Raw genomic sequence first — 21153 nt, forward strand, 5'->3', positions numbered from 1 at the left:
TTTTTTAAACATTTCTTTTTGGTACAAAGCAGTAAAACCAGTAAATCTCATACAAAATGTCCTTCATTATTTTCAGCAGATTGGCATATCTTGGTATTATTTAGTTAACAAAAATATATATATATTGAGCACCTACCATGCGGAGGCACTTTCTAGGCATTGAAAATATAGTAAACACAACAAATATCTTTTTCTTCATGGAACGTACATCCTAGTAGGGAAAGATAGACAGTATACACGTAAGTACATTATATAGTATATTAGAAGAAGATAAATGCTATGTAAAAAATTAAAAAGTGTTAAAAGGAGAAAGAATGACCAATTGGATGTAGGTAGGTGTAATTTAAAATAGGTGGTCAAGGATATTCTCACCAAGAATATGAAATTTGAGGAAAAGATATAAAGGAGGTAAGTGAGTATGAGCTATGCAGATCTAGAGCAAAATTATTCTAGGAAATACAAATGCAAAGACCCTAGTATTTAAGGCAAGGAGGCCAGTAATGTGGGGGTCAATCATCAAGAGGAAGAGGAAAAGGGAAGAAATCAGAGAGGTAATGGAGGTCCCATAAGCCATTGTGGGTACTCTGCATTTTACTCTGGGTGGGCTGTTAAGTGTTTGAGCAGAGGAATACCATGATTTGGTTTAGGTTTTAAAACAATCACTCTGGTTGGCATTTTAACAACAGATTGAGGCCAGGCGCAGTGGCTTACGCCTGTAATCCCAGCACTTTGGGAGGCCGAGGCGGGCGGATCACAAGGTCGGAGATCAAGACCATCCTGGCTAACACGGTGAAACCCTGTCTCTACTAAAAATACAAAAAATTAGCCAGCCATGGTGGCAGGCGCCTGTAGTCCCAGCTACTCGGGAGGCTGACGCAGGAGAGTGGCGTGAACCTGGGAGGTGGAGTTTGCAGTGAGCCGAGATTGTGCCACTGCACTCCAGCCTGTCCAGCCTGGGCGACAGAGCGAGACTCTGTCTCAAACAAAAAACAAAAAACAACAGATTGTGGGCCAGGCGTGGTGGCTCACGCCTGTAATCCCAACACTTTGGGAGGCTGAGGTGGGTGGATCACTTGAGGTCAGGAGTTCGAGACCAGCCTGGCCAACATGATGAAACCCTGTCTCTATTAAAAAATACAAAAATTAGCCAGGCTTAGCGGTGCATGCACTCCAGCCTGGGTGACAAAGCAAAACTCCATCTCAAAAAAAAAAAACAGATTGTAGGGGTAGATAGATAGTGGGGCTATGGGTAGAAATAGTTTTAAGGCTATTCAGGTAATTCATGTGAGAGATGATAGTGATTGGAGCAGAGTGACAGTCGAGTTAAAGATGAAGAGTAGTGGTTCAATTTTGGATATCTTTTGAAATTACAGCCAAAAAAGTTTGCTAATAGATTTGTTATAGGGTGTGAGGGGGGAATGTCTCCAAGGTTTTGGGCCTAATTAATTGGAATGAAAGATTTATGATTTACTGAGGTGAAGAAGATAATGGGAGGAACACGTTTTAGAGTAGGCATTGGGGAGGAAGGTCAGGCAGTCAGTTGTGGACATGTAAAATTTGAAATGCCTTTTTGTCTAACTGACGGTACAGAGTAAGCAGTTATAAGCAACCCGTGGAGTTCCATGGAGAGTGGTCCAACCTACATTTCAAATTTTTGAAGTCTTTATATAGAAATGGCATTTAGAGTCTGGACTGGAAGAGATTCATAAAGGAATTGAATAGTTAGACAAGCATTGTGAGGACTGGACCAAGAACACTACCCTTTAGCAACTGGGAGATGAGTAGGTGTTGGCAAAAAAGACTGAGAGAGGTGGTCAAAGAAGTGGGAGGAAAACTTGGAAAATGAGGCATCTTTGGAGGCAAATGAATAAACTTTCAAGGAGGAGGGGCAATGAAGTTATCACTGAGGACCTAACAAGACAGCCTTAATGGAATAATAAGGCAAAAACCTGATAGGGGAATCAGGAGAGAATGGGAGACGAGGAATTGGAGATAGCTTTTTGGAGGATATTTCTGTTGACGGACTCTGTCACTCTGCTCCAATCACTATCATCTCTCACATGAATTACCTGAATAGCCTTAAAACTATTTCTACCCATAGCCCCACTATCTATTTACCCCTACAATCTGGTTTGTTTTTTTGTTGTTGTTGTTGTTGTTGTTGTTGTTTTTGAGATGGAGTGGTGACTGGAAGAGGAGAGAAATAAATTGTTTTGTTTTTTAAGATGGAAGAAATTACATCACATTTGCTGCATGATTGTGAGAGTAATCCAAGTAAATTTAGGGAATCATTTATGAGGAAAAATAATGAGAAAATTGTTAGAACAATGTCCTTTAATAGTACATAGGTGGAAGGGTTGGCCTTAGAGAGGAAGTTTTAATGGGAAAGGAGAGAATCTAGGGATATAGGTACAGGAAAGAGTGGATACAGTGGGAACTTGTGAAAGTTCTCTTCTAATTGCTTCTGTTTTCGCAGTAATGTAGGAATAAGGTTTTCAGCTTCAAAGAGCTTGGAGAATGTTAGAAGTGTCTAAAAGAAGGGGAGCATGAATGATGTAGAAACAGGTATAGTGGGATCCAGGAACCACTAAGGCCTACTTGAAGTTAATGATCATTAATAAAGTGAGATTAGTCAGTTTTATAAAGCCATTTTGTTATAGTGATTGGATAATTATTTTTTAATATCAATGTGAAGACTTTATAGCCTGCATTATCTTTTTAAAAAAATGTTTCTAGATAACATAGATCTTTGGAGTTACTCATGATAATCAAAAGTTAATATTAAATCTGCAAATGACAAGGGTCCACTAGTTTCCTTCTTTTTTCTGCTACACATAAGTGGTTTTTAAGGTTTTATTCAAATGCTGTATAAATTCTTACTCTGTTTTTTTCACCCAATATTTTATCATATGTATTTTTTCATCCAAATTCTCTTATTTTACTTTTACCATATTTTACCCTTCAGAATGTTTCCATTGGAATTGTTGGTAAAGACTTGGAGTTTACAATCTATGATGATGATGATGTGTCTCCATTCCTGGAAGGTCTTGAAGAAAGACCACAGAGAAAGGCACAGGTATGTAATCATAACACAAGAGGCTTTAGTTCTATTGTAAGCTGCTGTTCTTACCACAACTGTGTCTGTAAATTTTCCATTTTATCTTAAATATTGAAATGGGCCCATAATTGAAATGGCAACAGGAAAATTAAGAACTGAGTAAAGTTAAATATTGAAAGGGCAGTGATCTCCATAAACACAAAAAGGGGGCTGGGTGTGGTGGCTCATGCCTGTAATCCCAGCACTTTGGGAGGCCGAGGCGGGTGAATCACGAGGTCAAGAGATGGAGACCATCCTGGCCAACATGGTGAAACCCTGTCTCTACTAAAAATACAAAAATTAGCCGGGCGTCATGGCACGCACCTGTAGTCCCAGCTACTCAGGAGGTGAGGCAGGAGAATCGCTTGAACCCGGGAGGCGGAGGTTGCAGTGAGCCGAGATCCCACCACTGCCTTCCAGCCTGGGCGACAGAGTGAGACTCTGTCTCAAAAAAAAAAAAAAAACAGAAAGGGAGAAGTGTTGATTATTTGGTTATCTATTGCTAGGAAATAAGCCACCCCAAAACTTAGGGGCTTAGAACAACAAACACTACTTCTCACAATTTTGCGGCTGACTGGGGCTCAGCTACATGGTTCTTTGCTGGTCTCACCTGGGATCTCTCAAACATTGCAGTCATTTGTGGGGTGCAACTGGAACACCCAAGATAACTTCAGTCACATGTCTTCTTTACTCACACCTTTTAGATGTCTTAGAGGAGCATCTAGAAGGCAGAGACCTCTGCTAGGATGACTGAGCCTCTGTCCATGTAGTTTCAGGGCCACTTCTTCAGCAGGGTCTCTCTAGCATATTGGCAACTCAGGGCTTGCAAAAGTCAGAAGTGAAAGCCGCCAGGCATTCTTAAGGCTGAAATGCAGGACTGGCACAACATCACTTGTACACATTCTGTTGGTTAAAGTGAGTCACTGGCCCGGCCCAGATTCTGTTTGAGCAGAGACTAGGAGAAATGCTCATTGGGGGCCAGCTTTGGACACTAAGATGGCTCTTCATAAAGAGAAAAGCATCAAGAAGTGAATCTCAGGTTAAATATGGGTCTTTTTGCTAGATGTTTAGAATACACATTTGCTATTTATAGATGCTTATTTGATAGCAGTGTAATTAAAAGTAAAAAAGAATCTAGTATGGAAATTTCTACAGCATAAGTTTTTTGAACTTGGAAAGGATATTGTTGGTACTATTTGGGGGATCAAGATTTGCAATATTTAAACTGTTTTTGGTAAAAACTAGCACTGTTGGGAAGAATGCTGTGGAATACCACAAACTAGTTTGGCAAAGGGGAAAAGAATGTCTAAAAAGTGCTGATTGTATTTTAAGCATAGTAGTGATAATACAAGGAAGGCTTTTACTCCTGAGCAATGCAAAGTACGATAAAATGGTGGAATTGTTCAATGATATTTAGGTTTTCAGAAATGTGAAATTATATATACAGTTATCCTCAAACAGTATGGGGTTTAGTAGTGCCAAACTCCAGCACGGTTGAAAATCCACATATAACTTTTGACTCCTAAAAATCTTCTGATAGCCTGCTGTTGACTGGAAGCCTTACCAATAACATAAACCGGCAATTAACACATAAATAGACTAGTTTCTTTTTTGTTGTTTTTTGAGACAAGGTCTTGCCCCCTCGTCCAGGCTGGAGTGCAGTGGTGCCATCATAGCTCACTGCGAGGTCGAACTCCTGGGCTCAAGCGATTCTCCTACCTTCCCCCGCCCCACCAAGTAGCTGAAACTACTGGTGTGTGCCACCATGCCCAGCAATTTTTTTTTTCTTTTTAGTAGAGATGGGATCTCACTGTTGCCCAGGCCGGTTTCAAACTCCTGGGCTTAAGCAATCCTCCTGCCTCAGCCTCCCAGAGTGTTGGGATTACAGGTGTGAACGGCTGCACCCGACCAAATAGACTAGTTTCTACATATATTTTATGCATTTGGCAGACCTAACTTTTTCTTACTCTTTTTTTTTTATATATATTTCTAGGCTACACAGTTGGTCTGCTAGTTTATATTTATTGGAAAAAAACAAACAAACAAAAAAAGCTTCACCCTAAACAATGTTAGAATAAAAGCAAACAAAAAAAAAAAAAAAGAAAAAGAAAAAAAATCTGCATATAAGTGGACCCTCACTGTTTAAACCTTTGTTGTTCAAGGGCCAACTATATTTTTTTTTAAATAAAAAATCTTTATTCACCTCAAATCATGAGCACTCAAGGAGAAAAAAAAAATACTGCTCAGAAATGTTAATAGGACAGTGAACTAAAATTGAGTATTCAGAATATCTCTTTACCCCTTTTTCTCAAATTTTTATAATGTAATATTTGTGATTAGATGTGTATATTGATCAAGTTTTCATTTTACATATTTTTTTTCTTTCCCTGTTAAGCCTGCTCAACCTGCTGATGAACCTGCAGAAAAGGCTGATGAACCAATGGAACATTAAGTGATAAGCCAGTCTATATATGTATTATCAAATATGTAAGAATACAGGCACCACATACTGATGACAATAATCTATACTTTGAACCAAAAGTTGCAGAGTGGTGGAATGCTATGTTTTAGGAATCAGTCCAGATGTGAGTTTTTTCCAAGCAACCTCACTGAAACCTATATAATGGAATACACTTTTCTTTGAAAGGGTCTGTATAATCATTTTCTAGAAAGTATGGGTATCTATACTAATGTTTTTATATGAAGAACATAGGTGTCTTTGTGGTTTTAAAGACAACTGTGAAATAAAATTGTTTCACCGCCTGGTATATTGGGTTTTTGTTTTTTTAAGTAGCTTCAACTCTATATAGTAGTCCGGGATTACAACTGGTCATTTGCCTAATTAAGTTGCCTTATTTTTAGTGATGGAGAAAAATAATGCCTCTTATCTGTCATAGCCTTATAACAGTTCTCCAGTGTATGGACTGGCTGCATGAGAATCCATGGAGATTTGGTTTAGAATACAAATTTCAGGGTTCAACTGTGGTGATTTTAATTAAAACTTAAGAAACCACCACTTCCTGATATAAGCATCAGTTATCATATGAATGGTCTTCTTTCCAACCAGCAAATGGCAGTAGTTGTAGCTCTGGTCTTTGAAGAGAACTTCTGTAAAAATAACACTTGGGAAATTGTAATCCCAAACCTTTTATTCTCTCCAGCCCCACTCCAGCATGATCTTTAGGCTGCCTTCTGTTATTCCCATGCGTGGTATACTCAGGTATTGCAGAACCATTTTTATCTTAGACCATGTAAAATGAAATTAGAGGAAATCTGATTTTTTAAAAAAAAACCATAATCCTGGCTGGGTGCGGTGGCTCATGCCTGTAATCCCAGCACTTTGGGAGCCCGAGGTGGGCGGATCACTTGAGGTCGGGAGTTCCAGACCAGCCTGACCAACATGGAGAAACCTCATCTCTACTAAAAATACAAAACAATTAGCTGGGTGTGGTGGCACATGCATGTAATCCTAGCTACTCAGGAGGCTGGGGCAGGAGAATCGCTGGAACCCAGGAGGCAGAGGTTGCAGTGAGCCAAGATCGTGCCATTGCACTCTAGCCTGGGCAACAAGAGTGAAACTCCACCTCAAAAAAAATTTTAATTTAATTTAATTTTTAAAAACCCATAATCCGGCCGAGTGCGGTGGCTCACGCTTGTAATCCCAGCACTTTGGGAGGCCGAGGCGAGCGGATCACGAAGTCAGGAGATCCAGACCACGGTGAAACCCCGTCTCTACTGATAATACAAAAAATTAGCCAGGCATGGTGGAGGGTGCCTGTAGTCCCAGCTACTGGAAGAGGCTGAGGCAGGAGAATGGCGTGAACGTGGGAGGCGGAGCTTGCAGTAAGCCAAGATCGCGCCACTGCACTCCAGCCTGGGGCGAGACTCCGTCTCAAAAAAATATATATAAAAAATAAATAAGACAAAAACCGTAATCCAAAATTTGGCTGCTGACATCTAGAGGAGTTATTTTATTTTCTGAGATAATACATCTTTCTGAAGAGAAATTCATTTATAGATAGTAACCCATTTTAGACCTAATTCTAATTAGCTGCTATTGGCTTTGGGCAAGTTACTTAGCTCCTTTTTAAGGAAACCCTTTGGAGAATTATAGTGAGGGTTAAAAGGGAGAATTTATGTGATAACACTTTTTAAACTCTAAAATTCATACTTTATTTTTCCCCCCAACTTTCCCAAATCTTCAAAAGCCTTAGTAGGTTTAAATCTCCCCGATTTCTTAGAGAATGGTAAAAGTAGCTCTGGGAGCCTTATTAAGGGAAAGATGTCTAAGTACTGGAAAGTGAGAGATGTCATTTTCTCCAGCAGTAGCCTCAGGAATCTACCATGTAAGCTTGGGAGTTAGATGCAAGTACCATGTGGCTATTAGACCTACAGTGGAGTTGCATCAAGCACATGTAACTTTCCACACACCTACGTACACACACACACAATAGTGAACTCAGGAACTCCCACCTGCCTCTACACTCAATGGGTATATAGTCTGGGGAGGGAGCATAAGTGGGAAATATAATAATCTGCCCTTTGCTTAGGCAGATCTCTTTTCCACATGCCTTCCATTGGGTGAGCCTCTGTCTTTGCTGAATGATTCTTCTGTTTAAAGATATTGTGGCTCACACCTGTAATCCCAGCACTTTGGGAGGCTGAGGCGGGTGGATCACCTGAGGTCAGGAGTTCGAGACCAGCTTGGGCAACATGGCAAAACCCCGTCTCTACTAAAAATACAAAAATTAGCTGGGCATGGTAGCACGCGCCTGTAGTCCCAGCTACTCGGGAGGCTGAGGCAGGAGAATCGCTTGAACCTGGGAGGCGGAGGTTGCAGTGAGCCGAGATCATGCCGCTGCACTCCAGCCTGGCCAGGTGACAGAGCGAGACTCTGTCTCAAAAAATAAAAGCGAAGATATTGTATGTTTATCATTGTGGAACATGCACCTATTCCACAAATGCAAACTACTAGTTGGCTTGTATTCAGCTAAAAAAATAAATAAATATTCTGTATTATACTTTGGGAGCAATTTAAGTAATTTTTTCAATGTGATTTTTAGTCTTATATACTGACTAGAACTTAAAGTCCTCCCCACTCCAGTAATACTCAACCCCATGTATATACAGTTCATTGTGATGCCCTTTCATGTTGAGTCTGTTGTACTCACATATTCCATTTAGTCTGTTGAATAATTACAAACAGTAAAATCCTAATGATGTTTTATAAAGCCTGTCACTTTGATACAAAGATACTCAATTCACCTGGAATTTATTGAACATGTATATATGCAGCTCTGAAGAACTGGCATGGAATAAAAGGCAGTGGCTGGGTGTGTTAGCTCACGCCTGTAATCTCAACACTTTGAGAGGCCGAGGTGGGAGGACTGCTTGAGTTCAGGAGTTCAAGACCAGCCTGGGCAATATAGTGAGACCCCCATCTCTACAAAAATTATTAAAACTTAGCCTGGTGTGGTGGCACACACCTGTGGTCCCAGCTACTCAGAATCACTTGAGCCCAGAGTCTGAGGCTGCAATGAGCTATGATCATGCCACTGTACTCTGGCCTGGGTGACAGAGTGAGACTCTTGTCTCAAAAAAATAAAAATAATAAAGTAGATGACAGGATTCAGGTCCTAGTACTAACTCAGTGTTTGGCCATTACATGATTTGGGGCAAGTCCCTATTCTCTAGGCCTTGACTTTTTAGATACCACAGTTTCTATGGTCCTTGATAAAATGACCAGGTCTTTGCATTTATAATTTAAAAGGCATTCAAAATTATATAATTACATCTTAGAGTAAAAAAGCCCAAAACAAAGTGTATTTTACAACAGATCAGGAAGAGTTAATGAGGCTAATATTAAGGTCCTTATACCCATTCAAAAAGCTTTGTACTTAAGAATATGGAAAAATATATGCACTGCCAACGACAATTGTAGGTTCAGATCTAACTAAAGTAATATGTAAAACATTACATTTTCTTGCCTTTTCACATTTAGTACTTAATGACTTGGGGTCATGAGAAACCTCAAAGTTATTCTGTAACACAATGAACCTCTGGGGCAAATGAAGTCTGTACGGTTTAAGTCCCACACCGTGATGGCCCTAAACAGAGCTTTCTTACTGTAAGTCTAGTTTTTATACCTTTTTTGGCCTCATTTCTTGCTGACAGATTGTCACTTTTTGGTAAGTTAAGTGGGCTTGGAAACCAGATAACTGCATTTGTAAAACTTCCATGTTAAAAACGAATACACAGAAAAGGAACAAACTGTTCTACACACACCTGGGATTGATCTCAAGGGAATTATGCTGAGTAAAAAAATCCAATCTCAAAAGATTACATTGTATAATTCCATTTGTATAACATTGAGATGATAAAAATCATAGAGAATTATTAGTGGTTGCCACAGGTTAGTGTGGGAGGTGGCTATGGCTATCAAAGGACAGCATGAGAATCCTTGGGATAGAACTGTCTTGACTGTGTTGGTGATTACACACATATAAGCATGATAAAATTGTCTACAAGTAAATATAAAAACAAATACATGTAAAACTAGTGAAATCTGGACAATTATGTCTGTCAATTTCCTGAAATTGATATTGTACTATAACTATGCAAGATGTTACCATTGGGAGAAACTGGGTAAAGAGTATATAGGATCTCTGTATTCGTGTCACTCTACAATTAAGATGAAATATTTTTAAAAAATGAATGCACAGAATCAGAGGGGCACTCTTAAAGTGCTGTCAACACATGGCCTTTGTAATACATTTTGGGTGCTCAAAGAATTTGTAGATTGCTTGATGGTTCTAAAAAGAGAAAGCTCAAAAGAGCTAGATCCTACATAAATGAGGTACTATTGGTGTTCCATCTTCCTGAGATGAACCTGTTAATTAGGGCAGTTGCCATCAGATCTCTTTTTATTCGCAATATTTTGCTTAAGCTTTAAGATATTTTGTTATTAATAATTGGCCATAAAACCTTTTTGTGGGGAGAGGGAGGTGTAGGGGCGGGGCGTGCTATGGAACTTCAAATGGGCAAAACCGAAAGTACTATGGCTGATTGCAGCTGCAACAATTAGGTCTTCGGAGATCCGTAAAATCCTTTAAAACAGTGACTGTCTCCCTTTATGCATAAAATTTTTTTCTAATCTACTGGGTGCTCAGAAAGGATCACGGAAAGAGGCCATTATTAAATAAAAAGCAGAAATTATACCAATGTGACTTTGGATTTTCAAATAACTCCAGCCCTACCTGCAGAGAGGCAGATTTAAACTACTAGCGATGTTAAGAACTGAAATGGATTTTAATCTAGTGATCATTAATAAAATAACTGAATTACCTTCCCAATAGTATTAGTTACTTTCCCAGTTTATTAGGGTGTGGGCAAGAAAAAGGATTCCTGGGTTTCCACTTTCCAGTCCAGAGCTCTTTTTCACGGGAACAGAGCCCTGTAAAAGTTTCCCTCGCTCCAAGCACTTTCTCCCCTTGACTGTTCCTGGAAAAAGGAACGATTTCCAGTTAGCGTTTAAATGATCATAGTGCTTAACTCAGCGCTTGGCTTGCAGGGAAAACTAGAAAATACGTGGTTTCATTGCTCTGCGGCCTAATCAATCCCTGGACGAGAGAAGAGGAAGAAAATAGGATATATATGCAGCGCGCAAGCGCTGCACAAAGAAAGCATGTCCTCTCTGAGTCGCCGTAGGTGCTAGGTGTCTGTGGCTTCGCTCGTTACCCCACCCTCTTCCACGTCAGCCAAGGACTCTGGAGCCGCCGCCGCTGCTGCGGGTCGGAGCCGGGGTAGACGGATCCGCGGCTGCACCAAACCACTGCTCCTCGGAGCCTGGTAGTGGGCCACAAGCCCCCAGTCCCGGAGGCGTGGTGGGTCGGGCAGAGTCGGAAGAACTGGCTCTCTAGCTGGAAGATGCGGAAGGGGAGCGACTAGGCCGCTTGCGTCTGGGCCTGGCAGAGGGGACGGGGTGGGGGTGGGGGGCTAGGAAGCTCCGGGTCGGACGCTCCATCCCGTCCTTTGTATTGGCCAGGGGTCTTTTCCCTCCCAAGACCCCTAGACTTACCCTTTCAGGCCCAGGGCTGCTTTGCTGGAGGAAGGGGAGGAGGAAGCGGGTGGGGCGAGGTGGGAATGCAGCGCGCTGATGAAGGGACCCGCGGACATAGAGTCGGAACCCACCAAGGACCGCGATAAAGCGCTTTAGGGTTTTGGCAGAGTATTCAGGCCCAAGGTCTTTTAACTTGAGCATGCAGATTGTGTGTTGTGTAAAAACCATATGTTCCATAACATTGTGGGGTGTGGCTGGGGGGGACTGTCACTGTTATGTGGGCCTTCATTCGGCTGTACAGCGTTCTCAAACACTGGACCAGGATGCGATGAGGGAGTAGATAATATACCTTATGCCGGAGCTAACAGTGTGGTTTTTACTAGATTTTATTTTTATGGGAACACGATATAGATTGACCTGCCCTTTCTAATACTTTAAAAGGTCACTATAGGTACTGGTTTGTGGGTTTTTTTTTTAATTTGTAATGATATATCTGTGTTTATTTTTCTAGACTTTCTGGCATCCTTAAATCTTGTGTCAAGAATTGATTATAATATAACCAGAAACCATGACGGCAGCTGAGAACGTGTGCTACACGTTAATTAACGTGCCAATGGATTCAGAACCACCATCTGAAATTAGCTTAAAAAATGATCTAGGTAAACTTTGTATTATTTTGAGAATGAAATGAAAAAAGAAAAAATGAAAATAAAAAAGTCATATTTCATATTCCTTTATAATTAGAAATGCTTAATTTTTGTCTGAAGTTTTTCTAGGATCTCTTCAATAGACCTTTTATTAAAAATGTGAACTTCTTTAAATATTGGTTGTTTGAAATAGAACATCTCAGTTTATCTTAGTAAACCTAAAGAAATTGTAATAGTTTAGATATTCCTCAAAATGTCATAATTTTTGTGGACTTCAATATATTATACTTAATGTAGCTGATTGTTTTCTCTAGGCAACAGGTTGAGGATGTGTATTGGAATATCTTAATTCCATCGTGCACTTAACTTCATGTTACTTAGCTTGTAAAACCAAAATAACTTTGTTCTTTGGATTACCCACCCAAACAATTAGGTCAACACTGGAATAAACATATATTTTCCAGAAAAGTTTACCTTTTCATTTTTTAAGCATTTTTGCAAACAAGAAAACAACTATATTTCTGAATTTTTTTTAATGTTTAGTTTTTGTGGGTGTACAGTAGACGTATATATTTATGGGGTACATGAAATGCTTTGATACGGGCATGCAATGCATAATAATCACATCATGGAAAAATGGAGTATCCGTCCCTTCAAGCATTTGTCTTCTGTGTGACAAACGATCCAGTTACACTTTTAGTTATTTTTAAATGTCTAATTAAATTATTATTGACTGTAGTTACCCTGTGTGCTATCAAATATCGGGTCTAACTCATTTTTTCTTTTTTTTTTGTACCTATTAACCATCTCCACCTCCCTCCCACTACCTTCCCACCTCTGATAACCATCCTTTTACTCTATGAGTTTGTTTTGATTTTTAGCTTCCACAAATAAGTGAGAACATGTGAAGTTTGTCTTTCTGTGCCTGACTTATTTCACGTAACATAATGATCTCCAGTTCCATCCATATTGTTGCAAATGACAGGATCTCATTCTTTTTTTATGGCTGAATAGTACTCCATTGTGTATATGTACCACATTTTCTTTATACATTTATCTGTTGGTGGACACTTAGGTTGCTTTCAAGTTTTGACTGTTGTAAACAGTGCTGCAACAAACATAGGAGTCCAGATACCTCTTTGATGTACTCATTTCCTTTCTTTTGGATATATACCCAGTAGTCGGATTGCTGAATTGTATGGTAGCTCTATTTTTAGTTTTTTGAGGACCCTCCAAACTGTTCTCCATAGTGATTGTACTAGTTTACATTCCCACCAACAGTGTATGAGGGTTCCCTTTTCTCCACATCCTCTCCAGCATTTGTTTTTGCTTGTCTTTTGGATAAAAGCCATTTTAACTGGGGTGAGATAATATCTCATTGTAGTTTTGATATGCGTTTATCTCATGATCAGTGATGTTGAGCACCTTTTCATATGCCTGTTTGCCAATTGTATGTCTTTGTGAAATGTCTGTTCAAATCTTTTGCCCATTTTTAAATCAGATTATGAGATTTTTTTTTTTTCCGATAGAGTTTGAGCTCCTTACATATCTGGTTATTAATCCCTTGTCAGATGGGTAGTTTGCACATGTTTTCTCCCATTCTGTGGGTTGTCTCATCACATATGTCGATTGTTTCCTTTGCTGTGCGGAAGCTTTTTAACTTGATGTGATCCCATTTGTCCGTTTTTGCTTTGGTTGCCTTTGCCTGTGGGGTATTATTCAAGAAAGTTTTGGCCAGACCAGCATCCTGGAGATTTTTCCCAATATTTTCTTGTAGTAGTTTCATAGTTTAAAGTCTTAGATTTAAGCCTTTAATCCATTTTGATTTTATTTTTGTGTAAGTTGAGAGACGGGGGACAAGTTTCATTCTTCTGCATGTAGTTTTCCAAGCACCATTTATTGAAGGGACTATCTTTTCTCCATTGTATGTTCTTGGCGCCTTTGTCAAAATGAGTTCACTGTAGGTGTATGGATTTGTTTCTGGGTTCTATTATTTTCCATGGGTCTGTATGTCTGTTTTTATGCCAGTACCATGCTGTTTTGGTTACTGTAGCTATGTAGGATAATTTGATGTCAAGTAATGTGATTCCTTCAGTTTTGTTCTTTTTGCTCAGGATAGCTTTGGCTATTCTGGGTCTTTTGTGTTCCATATAAATTTTAGGATTTTTTTTTCTATTTCTGTGAAGAATGTCATTGGTATTTTGATAGGAATTGCATTGAATCTAGATTGCTTTGGGTGGTATGGACATTTTAACAATACTGATTCTTCTAATCCATGATCATGGAATATCTTTCCATTTGTTGATGTTCTCTTCAATTTCTTTCATCAGTATTTATAGTTTTCATTGTAGAAATCTTTCATTTCTTTGGTTAAATTTATTCCTAGATATCTAATTTTATTTGTGGGTGTTGTAAATGGGATTAGATTACTTCTTAAATTTCTTTTTCAGATTGTTCACTGTTGGCATATAGAAATGCTACTGATCTTTGTATGTTGATTTTGTGTCCTGGAACTTTACTAGATTTATCATATTTCTGAATTTTAAAAATGTATACTGTGTCTCCTTTTTGTGAGTGATTCTGTCAAGAAAAAAAATTTATAATTAATATGCTTTCCAAAGTAATGATTCTTGTTTAATTGAACTGCTAAAAATAAATACAACTTAAACTGATAAATATTGTTTAAACAGAGCAGAGTGAAAATTATGCTTCAAATATAGAAAGTATCTTTTAGAAGATAGTTTGCAGTTTGAAAAGAAACTTAATATTTTACTTGCCTATTCCCACTTCTTAATCAGCAGTAATGGAATACCTCCTGATTTTAGGCTACTTAATACTAGGTTTCTATTGAGGTCTATTTTTAGAGAAGGGAAAAGAAACCCAGTTTTATGACATTTAAAATGATATCATTATATACATAAGCCACATATATTTCCCTTTTTTCATATTCATGTAGGATAGTTGTATGCAAAATAGTGAATACATTCATTAGTGTTTTTTTCCTCATAATTTAAAAATTTTCATTATTAGATCCTCAGGATACTTAAGGTTATAGCTAGGAAGGTAAAGAACAAAATCTGCCCTTAGTTGGAACAGTGCCCTAGTCTTAATTGAAGCTGCCTTAACTACCTTCCTCAAACCAATAAGTAAATACATACTCTCCAGTTTAATGTATATTTTTGCCATTAAGAAGAGTTGAGACTGGGCACGGTGGCTCATGCCTGTAATCTCAGCACTTTGGGAAGCTGAGGCAGGTGGATCACTTGACATCAGGAGTTTGACACCAGCGTGGCCAATATGGTGAAACCCCATCTCTAGTAAAAATACAAAAATTTTAAGTGGCTATTAAATGAAGAGTTCCGTGGGCCAGATGAGCCACCGCATCTGACCCTCAGAACTCTGTTTAATAGCCGCTTAGCTCTAATCATTAGAAATGTATTTCTCATATTTAGGCCCAAATCTGGTTCCCGGTAACTACTACCCATTAGTTGTAGTTCTTTTCCTCATAATGGCCGTAAGATTATTGAAGACTTGTGATTACTCTGTTCTCCCCTTCCCAAGATAGTTCTTTTATTTTGGTGATATAAACAGTTGTAGTACAGTGTGCTACTACATACTTCTCTGCCTTTGAGTTTTGGATCCCGAAGATTTTTAGTACTATAAATTCTTCAGTATGCAATGATAATGGTGTGAAATTATAGATAGTTTTGCATAAAATACTTTATATTGCAGAGTTTTTAGGCTAAATAACAGTAAACTAGCATTTTATCTTAAATGTGTCATCCTTAATTCTAAATAATGACTACTAATCTAGAACATTTGAATTACCTCCCAGTTTTCCAGATGATATCTTAAGAAAGATTCTAAAATTTTACAGCCTGCCTGCAGAACTATGATGAGATTTTAGAAATAATCCACTACTTTAGTTTTCAGCCTTTTTGAGTATGACGTTTCTCTTTCTAATGTTAAAAAAGTTACATATTTATCCTCCCATAATAGTAGTTTTAACTTTGTTAAAATGCACACAAATAGCTAAAAGCTGTTTTGAATTCAAAAGCAATTAATAGTATGTATTTACATTTTGAAAAATAGCTATATGTGTTTTGAAACACATGTTTACTTGGTATGACTGTAGATTCATGGAGTCTACATTAACTCAATTGGTTAGGAACCAGAAATCTAATCCAGTGCCTTCATATTATATATAAAGTCTGATTTCCAGAGATAAATGACTTGAGCAAAGACAGCTTATTTGGTGGAGAACCAGGTGGAGAACTCTTGTCACTTGGGTTTGTACTTTTATTATCATTGCTGATACTGAAGTAAGAAGGTACATTTTATTTTGTTAATTGCTTTTAAATTTATGTGATGAATTTTCTTTTGAAATAATTGTGCTTTTTTTTTTTTTTAATTTTTGATTCAGAAAAAGGAGACGTAAAGTCAAAGACTGAAGCTTTGAAGAAAGTAATCATTATGATTCTGAATGGTGAAAAGCTTCCTGGACTTCTGATGACCATCATTCGTTTTGTGCTACCTCTTCAGGATCACACTATCAAGAAATTACTTCTGGTATTTTGGGAAATTGTTCCTAAAACAACTCCAGATGGGAGACTTTTACATGAGATGATCCTTGTGTGTGATGCATACAGAAAGGTAAACCAAATCATAATTATTTCTGAATATTGCTTTGAATTTAAATGTAAAATTGGTAGAATGGGCTGTGTTTTAATTGTTAAAATTGAGTCTTTGATAAGATGTAAGTTGTAGAGATTTGGAATTATAAAGAGTTATTTTTAAAAGTTTTATTGTCATTCTTTTCAGACATTTTCTATGCATTTTATGTGTATATATTAATTAAAAAACAGTGACACACATATAAGACATTGATGAGATAGGTAAAAATTGCTTCAGTCAACAAGAATATGTTGGAAATTCTCTGGTAATCTAGGTCTTTTTTCTCAAACGTATTTTTTTTTCCATTGGAAAGTTTTGCATTAAAATTTTCTTTTTGTAAAAAGCTGAAACTCAGCATTTCATATTTTAATTTTTCTATCAGGATCTTCAACATCCTAATGAATTTATTCGAGGATCTACTCTTCGTTTTCTTTGCAAATTGAAAGAAGCAGAATTGCTGGAACCTTTAATGCCTGCTATTCGTGCATGTTTGGAGCATCGACACAGCTATGTTAGAAGAAATGCTGTTTTAGCCATCTATACCATCTATAGGTAAATAAAGATACTGCTTTGGCTTCATTCTGTGAGTACTGTTTCGTCTTTTAGACTGGTGGTTCCAAAGTGATTGCTTGCAGACTGAATATAGCTTGGAGATATGTTTTGTATGGCCAGCACTGTATTTTTTATTATGAACATTGAAAAGTCAAAAGATCTGGCAGCGCTGGCCCTAGCTTCCACATGACAACATTCTGCTGAACTTGTATAACAGTAACCCCCTTTAAATAAGTTATATACTTTACAGTTTATGACAGTGCCTGTCATTCTCAACCGTATTACTCCAAGCCACTTTATATGTTCACTTGCTTAGCCTCTATAGGCTTTTAACTTTGGACCTTGTTTTAGAATTCGTTTTGTGGAATGTCGGTCTTTTTACTGTCAGAAGCTTTGAGGGAGGAACTTTTTAAATGAGAAGGGCTACAGTTATAACTGATTCCAATTCTTAGAAAGCTGAAGATTTTGAATTTTTACTTGTTTTTCTTTTGTTTTGAGATGGAGTTCCACTCTCGTTGCCCAGGCTGGGGCACAGTGGCACGATCTCAGCTCACAACAACCTCCGCCTCCCGGGTTCAAGTGATTCTCCTGCCTCAGCCTCCCAAGTAGCTGGGATTACAGGCACCCACCACCACGCCCAGCCAATTTTTATATTTTTAGTAGAGATGGGGTTTCACCATGTTGGCCAGGCTGGTCTCGAACTCCTGACCTCAAGTGTTCCACTCGCCTTGGCCTCCCAAAGTGCTGGGATTGTAAGCGTGGGCTACCATGCCCGGCTGAGATTTTGGATTTTTAAACCAATTTAAGGAACCAGTTAGATGAAGGTAGAATGCTCAGTTTTTATAGTCACAGGTATCAATTTATTAAGGACTACAATGTAATTTTTATAAGCATCTTTGTACTTTAGTAGATTTGTTGGTTAAGATATAATTTCATAGTTATCTTACTATTAGATTTTATCCATTAAGGAAAGTGGTATTCTGGTTAATAATGTAGGTGAGCCAGGTTTGGTGGCTCATGCCTGTAATCCCAGCATTTTGGGAGGCCGAGGCGGGCCAATCACCTGAGGTCGGGAGTTTGAGACCAGCCTGACCAACATGGAGAAACCCTGTCTCTACTAAAAATACAAAATTAGCTGGGCGTGGTGGCACATGCCTGTAGTCCTAGCTACTCGGGAGGCTGAAGCAGAAGAATTGCTCGAACCTGGGAGGCAGAGGTTGCAATGAGCCCAGATTGCGCCATTGCACTCTAGCCTGGGCAACAAAAGCGAAACTCCATCTCAAAAAAAAAAAATAATAATAATAATAATAATAATAATGTAGGGTGAGTTCCTTTAATGTTACCGTACAGACTACACAAATTTCAGAATTTAAACTATAGTGCACATAGAAAAATTAGGCCATTTATAGGACAATTGGAAATTTGAACACTATGTCTTGATATTAAGAAATTATTAATTTTGTGAGGTATGATGATGAATAATTAGTTTTACAAGTAAAGAGTCCTTGATTTTAGAGAAACCTACCAATATATTTACAGAAGAAAGGTTACATTGCCTGTGATTTGCTTCAGAATAATATGGCAAGAGGGAAATTTGGCAAGGATATAGATGAAACAAAACTAGCTATGAATTAATAATTGTTGAAGCAAGGTGATGGATTTTATTAAGCTAGTGTTCACTCTTCTCTGTACTAATATTTCTAAATTTCCAAAAGAAGAGGCAAATCAGTAAGTAAATAGTACACAACTAATAAAATTCAAGGGACTATTTTTTTCCTCTTAATGTAATTCTTAATATATTGATATGCTTAAAATGTATGCACAACAGTTATTAGAGACATTAGTTAACAGATGGTGTGTTAAATAAGTCAGCTTTTTCTGTATTGAACTAGAAAATGTATAATTTGATAATTTAATAGATGAAGGTAAAACTGTGTTTCCTTCTACCAGTCCTTTTTTTTTTTTTGAGACAGAGTTTCGCTCCTGTCACCCAGGCTTGAGTGCAATGGCGCGATCTCAGCTTACTGCAACCTCCACCTCCCAGGTTCAAGCGATTCTCCTGCCTCAGCCTCCCAAGTAGCTGGGATTACAGGCATGCGCCACCACGCCCGGCTAATTTTGTGTTTTTAGTAGAGACGGAGTTTCTCCATATTGGTCAGGCTGGTCTCAAATTCCCAACCTCAGGTGATCCGCCCACCTGGGCCACCCAAAGTGCTGAGATTACAGGCGTGAGCCACTGCGTCCAGATCCTTCTCCCAGTTCTAATTGATCTGAAGTTTCAAAAAGCAGGCCAGGCGTGGTGGCTCACGTCTGTAATCCCAGCACTTTGGGAAGCCGAGGTGGGTGGATCGCTTGAGGTCAGGAGTATGAGACAAGCCTGGCCAACATGGCAAAATGCTGTCTCTACTAAAAAAATAACAAAAATTAGCTTGGCATGGTGGCACGTGCCTGTAGTCCCAGATAGGAGGCTGAGGCAGGAGAATCACTTGACCTAGGAGGTGGAGGTTGCAGTGAGCCGAGATCGCTCCACTGCACTCTAGCTTTGGCTGGGCATGGTGGCTCACACCTGTAATCCCAGCACTTTGGGAGGCCAAGGTGGGCAAATCATGAGGTCAGAAGTTCGAGACCAGCCTGGCCAACACGGTGAAACCCCATCCCTACTAAAAATACAAAAAATTAGCTGGGTGTAGTGGTGGGCACCTATAATCGCAGCTACTCGGGAGGCTGAGGCAGGAGAATCGCTTGAACCCTGGAGGTGGAGGCAGCAGTGGGCTGAGATCGCACCACTGCACTCCAGCCCAGGCAACAGAGTGAGACTCTGTCTCCCAAAAAAAAAAAGCAAAAGAATCATTTATGTTGTAAAGTTCGATTAAATTAAATTTAATTTTGGTATTGTCCAGAGAGTTACTAAAATAGTAAAGTAGGCTTTTATTAAATATGGATGTTACCTGTTTTATTTAAAGAAATTTTGAACATCTTATACCTGATGCTCCTGAACTGATACATGATTTTCTGGTGAATGAGAAGGATGCAAGTTGCAAAAGGAATGCATTTATGATGCTAATTCATGCAGATCAGGTGAAGTACTTTTTAAAAAATACTTTTATTACTGTATTTAAGTGAGAATTAAAAGTATTACATAGACTTAATCATGTTTTTAGTCAGTAATTTTGTTTATAGTTCATGTGGTTTGTGTATTTTGATATTTTTAGGCTTGTAGAAAAATACATTTTTTTCTTAACCTTTCTCTAAAATATTGTATATGTATACATTCTTTTTTTCAATTAAACATTGAAGAGGCATTTTAGAGCAGCCACCTTACAGTTTTTAAAAATTAAAATTATTATGGCTGTTCTTTCCTATGTTGGTATAGATCTAAAATTGTTTAGTAGAGAAAAATAGTAGCTTTGCATAGGTACATCCTTAGCCATGCCTGTGGAAATAGGGTGGCCTTCAGTGTAGATGTGTATCCTTTTAGGTTCTTCAACTTTCATACATGGGTGCCAACTGTACATCTTGCTCTGCTGGTGGTTAAAGTACATGGATCTACTTTTGGTTAGCAATTATTCTGTACACCTTGATGCCGTCTAATCTTGAAATTTTCTAGCCAGTATTTATCACCAAAATATGGGAAATAATATGCATGAAGTCTGAAAAATATGGAGGCCTTCCAGTCCTCTGAAATCTAGATACCGTTACTTTTGTCCCCCAGATCTTCCTTTAATGGATTGTCCCCCAGTTATTTAAAATTGTGGTAACATACACATAACAAAAAAATTTACCATCTTAACCATTTTTAAGTGTTCAGTGATTTTAAATACATTTATAATGTAGAACCATCACTATCTTCCATCCTCATAACTTTTTTTGTCTTGCAAAACTGAAACTCTGTACCCATTAAAAAATAGCTCCTTATTACCACTTCCTCCCAGTCCCTGGCAACCACCATTCTACTTGCTGTCTCTGTGATTTTGACCAAGTATTCCGTGTAAGTGGAATCATGCAGTATTTGTCCTTTTGTGACTGGCTTATTTTACTTAGCCTAATATCTTCAAGGTTCATTTATGTTGCGGCATGTGTTGGAATTTCTTTCCTTTTTAAGGCTAAATAATACCCCCTTGTAA

At 38.4% G+C, this 21153-nt stretch overlaps 2 protein-coding genes across 6 annotated transcripts in view; both read left to right on the forward strand.

Annotated features, from left to right (window-relative positions):
* The window catches only part of PSMA1 (proteasome 20S subunit alpha 1), a 131668-nt gene extending 125803 nt beyond the window's left edge, over nt 1-5865 (forward strand). For all 3 annotated transcript variants that reach the window (XM_032166537.2, XM_032166538.2, XM_058446189.1), the window contains 2 exons: nt 2966-3076; nt 5493-5865. In XM_032166537.2, the coding sequence (XP_032022428.1) occupies nt 2966-3076; nt 5493-5549 (168 nt within the window). In that variant the 3' untranslated portion in view covers nt 5550-5865. The remainder of the gene's footprint in view (nt 1-2965; nt 3077-5492) is intronic.
* Nucleotides 5866-10811: 4946 nt separating this feature from the next.
* The window catches only part of COPB1 (COPI coat complex subunit beta 1), a 43074-nt gene continuing 32732 nt past the window's right edge, over nt 10812-21153 (forward strand). The window contains exons 1-5 of one of the 3 annotated variants that reach the window (XM_032166540.2): nt 10812-10980; nt 11668-11815; nt 16227-16456; nt 16860-17029; nt 19993-20107. In XM_032166540.2, coding sequence (XP_032022431.1) covers nt 11725-11815; nt 16227-16456; nt 16860-17029; nt 19993-20107 — 606 coding nt within the window. In that variant the 5' untranslated portion in view covers nt 10812-10980; nt 11668-11724. Of the gene's footprint in view, nt 10981-11320; nt 11340-11667; nt 11816-16226; nt 16457-16859; nt 17030-19992; nt 20108-21153 lie in introns of those variants that run through there. The other 2 variants (XM_032166541.2, XM_058446559.1) reach the window with 2 other exon arrangements.

The sequence above is a fragment of the Hylobates moloch genome, unplaced genomic scaffold, assembly GCF_009828535.3.
Source record: "Hylobates moloch isolate HMO894 unplaced genomic scaffold, HMol_V3 SCAFFOLD_11, whole genome shotgun sequence".
Lineage (NCBI taxonomy): Eukaryota > Metazoa > Chordata > Mammalia > Primates > Hylobatidae > Hylobates > Hylobates moloch.